Genomic DNA, 10,971 nt, shown 5'->3' with positions numbered 1-10,971 from the left:
TATTTTCAGATGCTTTGTCCACGCGGTTTGTAAAGAGGAATTTCTATGAAGTTTGAAACAGGTGGTTGATCAACTGTCCAGACTGTTTTTTAGGCTTAGAGTTTGCTTTTATGGCCCCACTATTTTCAAATAGCAGTACAGCAAATAAATAATAAAAATGCTATAAGAGTGTGTGTGTGTGTGTGTGTCTGTTTGTTCTCTGCTGGTGCTTGTAATGTTTGTATCGGCCACTAGAGGGCGCTACATATTTAGGCTGTTATCAAGGCGAGACAAGTCAAGTTATAAAATTGAAATTTATTGTCAGAACTGAGCACACAAAACACTCCAAGTGATCGGCAAAAATATTGAGCAACAGACACAGAGCTTCTCCTTGACGTGGAACCACATCTAACTCAAACCCAAAAGGAATGTTTCCTCAAAAAAGCCGCAGAAGGACGCGGAACAACACGTGCGTCACACCGTGGGCCTCTCTGCCTCCATGTTAGTCCTTCCTTTCATTGCACCGCTCTCTTTTGCTTTGGAGACAGAACTCAATGTTGGACTGTGAAGATTGTAGGTACGATGTAACAAAACAAACATCTGGGGTTTGCCCTGTGCCCTTTGACAAACTAGGAATTAATCTTTGCAGGCCGAATTGTGTTTTACAGTATTAAGACGGCGGCTGCTGCTGTTTTATTGGTGTCATGCACAGAAATGCAACCACAGCAAAGCGCAGACGTACAAAGGAAACTGAAATGCATATTCTCAGTATGGATGATTACATAGAAACAGTAGCTATTATAGATATATGCATGTACTGTATAATCCCTCTTCATTTATCCTTGTAAGTTTTCTGCAATACACACTTTACTCACTGAAACACGTCATATCTACCTGCTGAGTTGCCGCAGTGGCCAAAACAAAGCATGTTAGAAACGGATGACGGCAAAAATAATTATTCCCTCCACACAAACAGACACACACACACACACACACAGGGAGAGAGAGAGAGAGAAACACACAACTACTGGAAGAGAAACAGAAACAAATCACTCACCCTAAAGGACACAAATATTTGGATTTGTTTTCTTTTAAATCAAAAGTTTCTCATGCGCCTCACAAATCCTTCCTTTCTTCCCAAAGGAGATGAAAATAGACTCTTACAGCTAAAAATAGATTTATTTTGAACCATTACAGTAATAGAACCCCCCACCCTATGATTTATATTATAAGAAAAAATTCTATCTGATCTACAAAATATAGCAATGCCCTTCTTTTTAAAAATAGTTTGATTCTTCTGTTTTTTTCTAGAAGAGGACAGTTTTTTCTTCTTTCAGTGAGATACATTCATCATATAGACAGAATAGTGCTATCAATAAGTTCAGTTTGGGTTTTGGATGGTATCCAGTGTTGTCAGTCGGGTTGCTGCTGCTGCTGCTGCTGCTCAGTACCGGGTCTGGTACTCGTGGTGCCACCTGTTGAAGTCGTTGTAGAAGAGCACGATGCTTCCAGAAGCCATGCCGGTGATGATGCACCTTAGAGGGGTCAGAAGGGAGCCAGATGAGGGTCTGCAACGTCTCATGTGGACTTCAGTGAGCCGTTACATGCTCCAGTGGTTTGGGTTTTTTGTGTGCTGTGTTACCTTTGGTCATGTGACATGGCCATGGAGCGGATTCCTGCGTCGCACCCGGGGTAAGTGAAGAGCTGCTTGAGGTTGTGGACCTGCCAGACGGAGACGACGCCTCCGTCCCCGCCGGTCAGCAGATACTGACCGTCACGACTCAGAAACATGGCCTGGAAACCAAGGAAACGGAAGAGATGAACAGAAACAAACGGAACAGAGTTCTTATATAATTGCGTGCTTATATAATTGCTTAACATTTGTAATTTTGTCCATTAAACTGGCAATGACAGAAATCAGCCACATTTGAGGAGTGAAATGAGATTATGCCCGGAAAAGTGTGAGCTCCAAAAAAAAAACTATTATAGAAGAAATTCTAGTTGGAACATAACAAATGTGATCTACACTTGTTTGTTTTCCTAAATAGTTTATACTTCCGTTAAAAACTACTTCTTTTTCCCATCTACTGCAGCATGTGAAGCCCTGCGGTGCCTTCTTCTTCTCTTATCTGTCCTTCAGCTTTACAAACCTGGACCCATATGCATAAATCGTCCGAGAATAGGAGCGGCGATCTGGGAGCAGTTTATCACGAACATGTCAAAGTAAAGCTCGCACTACACAGCCGTGTGATCCCACAAAAGTTCCACAGCGTCAGAACTGCTCGTCCTCGGGGTGTGTGTGTGTGTGTGTGTGTGTGTGTGTGTGTGTGTGTGTGTGTGTGTGTGTGTGTGGAGGGGGTTTCTTTCCAGACTTGCAACAAAGATGGTTCCCCACAGCGAGGCTCGGAGATTTACTCGTCTCATCTGCTTTTTCCTGCAAACTGTAACAGCTGAATGGATCCCCAGGGAAGTGGGCCGTACACAAATCAAGGCGCGCGTTTGAGTCTATTATGGAAGCTGAGACTGAGCGAGTCAGAGGGCATCAATCAGAGAGTAACCACGGGCCGACGACATGACGAGGCAGAGTGCGAGTTCTTCAAGGCGGCCAGTGACGCTAATTTAAAGCTGCTCTCATTTGCGGTTTGTACGACGACAAACTGGCCCCCGTCTGTCAGCTGCCGTCGGCCTGCCGTGATTCGGGAAGAGGCGCTTCGATGGACGGCGGCGGCGGCATGTGTCTTGAATCAGGCTCTTATTGGAGAGGGGATACACACAACTTTTGATTGAGTTCTGAAGCAATCCTAAGGAACAACTTTGTCTTGGTAAGAAAAAAATGTAAACAACCCTTCAAAAACAACACACGCAGATGATTTGGACAATAGAGAGAACGCAATCTAAATGAACAAATGTTTGTGTGAAGTCTTTGTGGAATTTCCTTCCACGCTCCAATGTGATATGAATTAAATATGAGTTCTGTTTCTCATTCGCATCAGCAGGCACGGGCTTATCACACACACACACACACACACACACACACACACACACACACACACACACACACACACACACACACACACACACACACACACACACACACACACACACACACACACACACACACACACACACACACACACACACACACACACACACACACACACACACACACACACACACACACGCGCGCGCGCGCGCTCACATGGCGTACACTGGCAACGGGCCTCGACAATCAATCGGGCCGGATGGCTCTGTTAGATCGCAGTCCAACGCGGCTGGCGAGTGGAGCGTGACTGGGCCGCGGCGGTCTGTCTTGTGTACAATAACTCTCACGTGTAACAACATTCGGAGTTAATCTGACAACAACAATCAAACGAATGCTCAATTCCACAAATGGTGATGGATGCACTTGAAGTTGAACACGACGCACGTCAAAGGAACTCAAAGTCGGTCGGCGAAAACCTGCAGAACACAACTACCGATCATAAAACACGACATTTTAGAAGCTTATTCAATTAACAGTCGTAAACATTCGCTATCGTACAGCATCGTCGTCCAAGATGGCTGACAGTCTAAGATGCGATGCAGGCAGTGCATCATGGGCGATATAGGAGTGTTTAATACAACATTTAACGCGGTGTGTTTGCGTATCTGGTGACGGAGTGTGTGACCCTGGAGCAGCGCAGCGGGAGAGGAGCAGGAGGGCTGGCAGACGCGTCAGACCCAGGGCCCAGGTAGGGAGGCCGGGCGGACAGGCGCCGTAAATCAGCCTCCCTGCCACCGGGCGGTCAAACAAGATGGCCGATGGCTCCGTGGGAGCTAAGATGGCCACCGGTGCTCGGGTTACGAAAAAAAAAAAAGAGTAAGAAGGGGAAGAAAAAAAAAAGACGACTCCGGCAGAAAACGCTTTTAATGCCCATATTTTCTGCTTCTTTTGGGGGGGATTGAGCCTGGGAAAGTTTAGTTTATGGCACCGTTAATCCCCCCCCCCACACACACACACACACACACACTACTTGAACACAGACAGAGAGAGAAACTGCTGGAATGGTTTGCACGGGCTGAGTTATGTTAATGCTCGAAGAATGTAATCCATCCAGCGCGGCTTCTGTCTCTGGCCGGCGCTATTAGGCTGCTTTTTGTCATTTCATGTGACGCCGCACCGCAATTATCTCAATTCGATTCTCTCCCTCTCTGGCTTATATAGGATCCATACTGTGCAGGGCCTGTGAGCGGGGCGGGCACGTAACGCCGACCCTCTAAATAAGGTCGGACAGTCTGCTCGGGGGGCGGCTGGGGTTTTGAGACTCGTACGCGGCGTCGCTCCGTGATGTTAAAGTTCGCCTAATGCCGTCTGACGGGGCAGGAATTTACAACGGCAGAGCAGACGAGGCCGGGAAAAGAGCCGAGCCGCTCCCGAGTCGGGCCTTCATATCTCAGGGATGACCTGCCAGAGCCATTGATTCAACCTAAAGAAGTTAAAAGAATGCATTCTACGCTTTTAAAAACAGAACGCCGGCCACTTTTATAGTGATGACCAATGTCAATCAGCATTTGTCTGCAAGCTCATGAATCAAGTCTCCGACGTCGTGTTTGTAGCTTTGTAGACAGGTTAGGGCGCGGGCCGTGTGTGTGGGTGTGGGGGTGGGGGAGTCCTAATAGGAAACAGGCGTGTTACTGTCTGTCAGAGCTTGGTTTACATTTCCCAGGCTTAACCGGAAACACAAGGCTGCGGAAACCAAAGGCAGTAGTCACTATCTTGTGTCGGCCCGAACCACAAGGGAGGAAATGTGGGAAACGGGGGAATGTGTCGTCCTGCGCCGGAGGGTAGTTAATGGCGTAGGTGTCCGGGACTGACCGCTCCGCTGGAATGCTTTCTAACACCGTTGCCGACTAAATTTGACCTGACAACAGGCACGCAACATCAAAGGAGCCATTTTCTCAGCCGTACGTGTGTGAAATGGAAAGAGAGACGTGAAGGAACGTCTGGCCCTGCGGCACATCAGCCCGTTACCTTCCTCAGATCTGTGACCGTTAGCAAGCCTTTAATCAGGACGCAGGCTCCCAGCGGTGATCTGGTGCAGACGTGTGTGTGTGTGTGTGTGTGTGTGTGTGTGTGTGTGTGTGTGTGTGACAATCCTGTGCATGCGCCCCTTGTGCAGATGTGTACGTTTCCTCACCTTGATGTTGTCATCCACCTCCATGTGTCCCTGCATCTTGCCGTTGACGCTGAAAAGACAAAACTGTCCCTTGTCGTAATAGATGATGCAGTGGCCCTCGGTGGAGGACTGGATGAGACGCGGCCGCGTGCAGAGTTCTGGGCCTTCCAGGGTCCGCAGCAGGTCCCCATTCATGGAATGGATCAGACAAGGACCCTCTACACACACATTTGATGAGAACACAAGTTAAAACAAAGAATCAGCATCTTTTTTTACGAGTCCAAACACGAGACAGATGCTCAGGATCTTACCCCTGCTGCCACTGATGACGAGACCCAACTCGGCACACACACTCGCACACGTCACCTCACAGTCGTGACCCGTCAAGATGGCTCTCGGCGTGATAAAATCTGCTGGAAAGACACACACACACACACACACACACACACACACACACACACACACACACACACACACACACACACACACACACACACACACACACACACACACACACACACACACACACACACACACACACACACACACACACACACACACACACACACACACACACACACACACACACACACACACACACAGCAGCCTATTAACATCAGCATGAGAGATGTATTTCCCTTTTTGGTCACTAGAGGGAGAACAACACAGAACAATCTAATGGTGTACCCACAGTTCAAAGCACTAATAAACAAATGAAATAATAAACAAATGAATACACACCAGTGATTCACATGCTGGAGGATCAAACACAGACGCATCACCATTTAGTTGTTACTTGTTTTACTTGTGGAAGCATTTCCTGCGTGATTAGATGTAATATTGTTCACAGATGTAGATGGAGTAACAGCAGATCGAGGCCACATCCAAACATTTGGTCCTCGTCTGCTCAGCTTTTATGACTGTATACAAGTAATGGTAGTCATGGAATAAAACAGGGGGTCTGCTGACCTTCACCAGTGTGTGTGTGTGTGTGTGTGTGTGTGTGTGTGTGTGTGTGTGTGTGTGTGTGTGTGTGATGAGGCTGCATCTCTTAACCTGTGAGCATTGAGTTCATGCAGAGTTCATCACAGAGGTAGGAAGGCCTCGTCTCAGCTCAGATAAACCTCTCATGTATCCTCTGACTTCATGTTGTGTTAGAATTGCACGGACACGTCGTTTTTGCTGACGCGTCCCAACTCAGTGCCTCAACACAACTCGGCCTTCTACAGTTAAACCTTAATTAGATTTAGCAGAAAGCTGCTCCACTTCACCTTAGAAGTGACTTCAGGAGCCTGAAGCAGCCATTAGAAACCACAGTCCTCAATGGTTCCTGTGGTAAAAACTACACACACACAAAAGCACCAATACTGCAACTTTTAGAATAATTTGGGGTGCAACTGTCCACAAACACAAACCTGTTTTTCATTCTAGGTTGACTGTTGAACTCACTTCACTCAGCTGTCCACTTACTTGAATACGACCCTGTCACCCACACTGTCACACCCACACTGTCAGCTACACCCACCCTCAAGCGGGGTCACCAGCTGTAAACGTCTACATTTCATTTAGTAAACTGGCAAACATCCCCAACCTCACCCAGAGGTCAATATTGTCCTACAAACCTGCGGATTAAAGCACCATGATGGACTTTGCTTGCAGAGGGCGGATAAAGCCGATATATTGGTGTGTCGTTTAACCTTTACCGACATTTGGTTTGCATTACATCCAACATGCGAGTATAATCCATAACTACAGACAGTGAGGAGGGTATCAACTGCCTGGACATGAGATACAGGAGTGTGTGTGTGTGTGTGTGTGTATGTTTGAGGTAAAAAGCATAAATGTCTGTGGGTGTAAAAAGTGATACAGGCTGGTTTGTGTGTATAATGAAACTTGTACATGTGTCCTCTTTAGATTTAATCTTCTACACGGCTTTAAGTCCATTTGAGACATCAGAAACACAAAGCTAATGTTGCCAAATAAAAGCGTTTCATCAACTGTGGCCAGCAGATGGCAGTGTTATCTGCAGAATATCTCTGCACAACAACAACAACATGTGTAGGCAGCAGGCACCCAGTGTGCATGGGTCAGTGTGTGTACATGTGTGTGACGGAGATTCTGAGGCGTCTGTGTCGAGCTTATGAAGTGTGTGGGATGTTCACAGAGCATTATGCATTAAAAAGAAGAGTGTGTGTGTGTAAACGCGTTCCTGCTGAGTGTGTAAGAGACGAAAGGCTTCAGCTTGAAAGTGCTTCGTTTTTGGATGCTGAATAAAGAAAAAGGCTGCTGTCTGTCTGTGTGTGCGTGTACTGTGTGTGTGTGTGTGTAGTGTCTGGGAGAGTCTCCTGCGGTCTGGGGGCAATGGAGCATCACATTGTGGTGGCGAGGGGTTCAGATGATGATGACTGCTTTGTCTACTGCAGCTACGGCAGGGAAACTGCACAAAGCCGAGCCAGGGACAACACAAGAGCGTGTACTTAAGAGCAGTGCACACACACACACACACACACACACACACACACACACACACACACACACACACACACAAATATGCACACCAAAAATGTACAGAGTCCCTTTTATGTTCTACCACCTTAAATCCGTTAGAGCACATTGGGGTATAAGCATATATGAAGTGTAATACTCAAAATATTTGTGTCATCCTGCATTGAGACACTAGGAAATACAACTGTAGTTAATATGAAAAAAATCTAAAACATCAAGCTAGGATGTGAGGATTTTGATTCTTCATTCATTTCATTCATGCATCACTTCCATTGTAATGTTCGTCTATACTTTTCAAAAAGAAAAACAAAGAACAGAGAATCCCGTTTGTGGGCGTGAGAATAAATCCAAAGCCACAGCAGCTTATATGAGGTAAGTGACATGCAATCATCTCTCCGTTCTCCAAATCAAAAACCAATGCGGCTTATTAACCAAATCACAATTTGTCATAAATTTCAGCTCGTTTGTAATGGATCACTTAACAGCATGTACGCCAATCTAAGCCGGCCGAATTAGCACAGAGGAGGCTAAGGACTGAGCGGTGTGTGTGTGATGCTTTGATCATGGCCGATGCCATATGTTATGGTAACACGAGGGAGGCCTGTGACATTTTTCACTTTTATCGACCAGCGTGACCCCGTGGCCCATAGATGGTGGTGAACTTTCATGTGCTGGCCGACGACCCCCAACATCACATTCAACATCTCTAAGTGGCACTCACTTTCACTCACATTAAGACAGATTCTCTCTCTCTCCTTCTTTCTCTCTCCCTCACACACACACACACACACACACAGACACACACACACACTGTCTCAAACGTATTATCAAAAGCTGTTCCTGGTGTGACAGTGCTGCGAAATCCAATCTGTGTGCAGGAGGCCTGGTCTGGTCAGACGAAACTAGTTGTTACTTTACAGAGTGAGGCCGTAAATCACAGAGTCACAACTGTCTGAGAGAGGGAGCACTCAGAGAGGACTTGTGTGAGTATGTGTGTGTGTGTGTGTGACTGTGCTGCTTTGAGTGTATACTTACTGCCTGGACTCTCTCCAATGCTGCTGAGCTTTCCATTCCAGTACCACAGCAGCAGGGTGGCATCTCTGGAGCCTGATAGCACGTAGCAGTCTCCCCCGATGTACGACTCAGACCTGGCAAGGCATGTCACCACGTCACGATGCCCAAACACGATCTGAGTCAGCTTTCCTAAAATAAAAACACACACACACACGATCTATTTATACTGCTCAATACAAAGAGACCTTTTTATATCAATATGCTTCTCTTGAACTATCCACCATGTGTTTATTGATCACCTGTCTGATTGGCTAGTTTGGCACCAAAGATCAAACTTCTTCGATCTTCAGACCAAAGTAAATATTTGTTCCAACTCTCTCTCTCTCTCTCTCTCTCTCTTTCTGTGTGTGTGTGTGTCTGTGGACATGAGGCAGTGCACACCATGTGTATATGTAAAGAGGCTAATTGCTGTCAGATTTCCAGACCACAGCTCCGCAGAGCTGTCTAATACTCATTACGCTCCTCATACGGTGACCTCTGCAGTCAAACAATGGATAGTTTGCAACACATGACATTCCCGTCTGTGCGTCAGGATCACTGTCCGCCGCGTAATTAAGCCGTATCTCACCGAGGAGCCGCGGATCGTTATGAAAGGGGGCAGGTCACTGACTTTAGCTTACAGAGAGAGGAACCGAGACGTTATGGAGGTAAAATGTTTGACATCTTTATAAACATTGAAAATAAGTAATGATGGCTACAGCAATAATGGCTGCCATGCATGTTATATTAAACACGTTCAGATCCGCTCTCACACACACACGCTCACACACAAAGGAATAAATTGGATGTGTGTGCACACAGGCGTACGAGGCGATGTGTTTTGTGCGCGTGTACCAATCAGGTCTTGTAATTGATAAAATCCCTCAGTTCTTTAACCTGGGGGCCTTTGGGGACCTTGGCGGCAGCTGTTGAGCGTGTGCGATTAAACCGTGTTCGCGTTCCAGCCGCGCAACCCGGTGGCAGCCGCACAATAGAGCTATCTCTCCGCTTCCGTCCCTCCTGCCCTCCCTCCCCTCTATTAAAGACGGAGAGGCCGCAGCCTCATAGAAATTGAATCTGACTCTGTTGTGAAGCAGCGTATGGGATTCAGAATAGGAGAGAGCGAGAGAGAGAGAGAGAGAGAGAGAGAGAGAGAGAGAGAGAGAGAGAGAGAGAGAGAGAGAGAGAGAGAGAGAGAGAGAGAGAGGGGTGAGGAGATGAATCCGTAGACAGTTTCATTTAGAACCCCTGACCTGATGTTGCAAGAGTGTGGATGAGTCTGTGTATGTCTGTGTTCATCTGTGTTCATCCCTGCACATGTACAGTCAGTATCTCAGTATGATGACACTGTGAGAGGCTGTGCAGAGGTCAGGCCCACATCAATTATTAATGCAAAATTCTATACCGAGATTATAGATTTGGGGATAAACACTGTTAGTGCAAGTTCAACACATTTTCCCCTGGCAGTTGCAATTACTTTACTCGACACATTCGCTACTGTCAGTGTAATAACAAACCACACCAAAAGATCAATTTAATGAAACACCTTAGACAAAATGGCTGTTGCGTTGTTTCCTATGCTTCTGGCCTAAGGCGACGACGTCACCGTACCTGAATCGGAGGAGTAGACCCGGAAGCTCTTGTCCCAGAAGCCACACAGGAGGATGAAGCGGTTGTCGGCGGTGACGATGAAGTACTGCGAACTGATCTGAATGCTCTGGTCCAGCAGGTCGGAGATCTGACGGCGGTGAGTGCCCACGTTGCTGGCTGAGAAGGGGGGCAAAGGGAGGAAGATGAGATGCACAAAGAGAACGCACCTCCGCTGAAGTTGAGACAGGAGGAAGATTTGCGAGAGAAAACGTAAAATATCACCACAGGGTTTAAAGTTTATGGCGACACACATTCTCCATCCATGGCGAGTTTAAGTGACGTCATAGTGTGTTTGGCCATCGCAAAATATGAACCACTCAAGTCAGAAAACACAATAAATTCATCTCAGTTGCGCAATTTCAACCAAATTTATCGACATTCTCAGCTACATGAAGTGGCATCTTTATTTTCCAGAGATACAGAAGCGATGTTACCACAGGTGCCGGGGCCGGGGGGAGGAGAGGGAGAGAGAGAGGGAGAGGGGGTCAAACTTGGATCAACACTCATCCTCAATTTACTGTGTTTAGCTGAGACTGCTTCTGGAATGCGGACAGTGTTAATATATTACTGACACGCACAAAAAATAACTGAAAATAGTCCAAACTGCCTCCCCCAATGCACTCACACG

At 46.7% G+C, this 10,971-nt stretch overlaps 1 protein-coding gene across 5 annotated transcripts in view; it reads right to left on the bottom strand.

Annotated features, from left to right (window-relative positions):
- Positions 1-274: 274 nt before the first annotated feature.
- lrba (LPS-responsive vesicle trafficking, beach and anchor containing) overlaps positions 275-10,971 on the bottom strand; it is a 149,985-nt gene continuing 139,288 nt past the window's right edge. For 3 of the 5 annotated variants that reach the window (XM_076147643.1, XM_076147646.1, XM_076147644.1), the window contains 6 exons: positions 10,305-10,460; positions 8,676-8,843; positions 5,447-5,548; positions 5,157-5,353; positions 1,622-1,773; positions 275-1,514 (listed from right to left, as the gene is read on the bottom strand). In XM_076147643.1, the coding sequence (XP_076003758.1) occupies positions 1,424-1,514; positions 1,622-1,773; positions 5,157-5,353; positions 5,447-5,548; positions 8,676-8,843; positions 10,305-10,460 (866 nt within the window). In that variant the 3' untranslated portion in view covers positions 275-1,423. The remainder of the gene's footprint in view (positions 1,515-1,621; positions 1,774-5,156; positions 5,354-5,446; positions 5,549-8,675; positions 8,844-10,304; positions 10,461-10,971) is intronic. The other 2 variants (XM_076147645.1, XM_076147647.1) reach the window with 1 other exon arrangement.

The sequence above is a fragment of the Genypterus blacodes genome, unplaced genomic scaffold (genome assembly GCF_046128005.1).
Source record: "Genypterus blacodes isolate CSIRO-AG114 ecotype Tasmania unplaced genomic scaffold, CSIRO-AGI_Gbla_v1 ptg000039l_1, whole genome shotgun sequence".
Classification (NCBI taxonomy): domain Eukaryota; kingdom Metazoa; phylum Chordata; class Actinopteri; order Ophidiiformes; family Ophidiidae; genus Genypterus; species Genypterus blacodes.
This window is presented reverse-complemented; position numbering and strand designations above follow the sequence as displayed.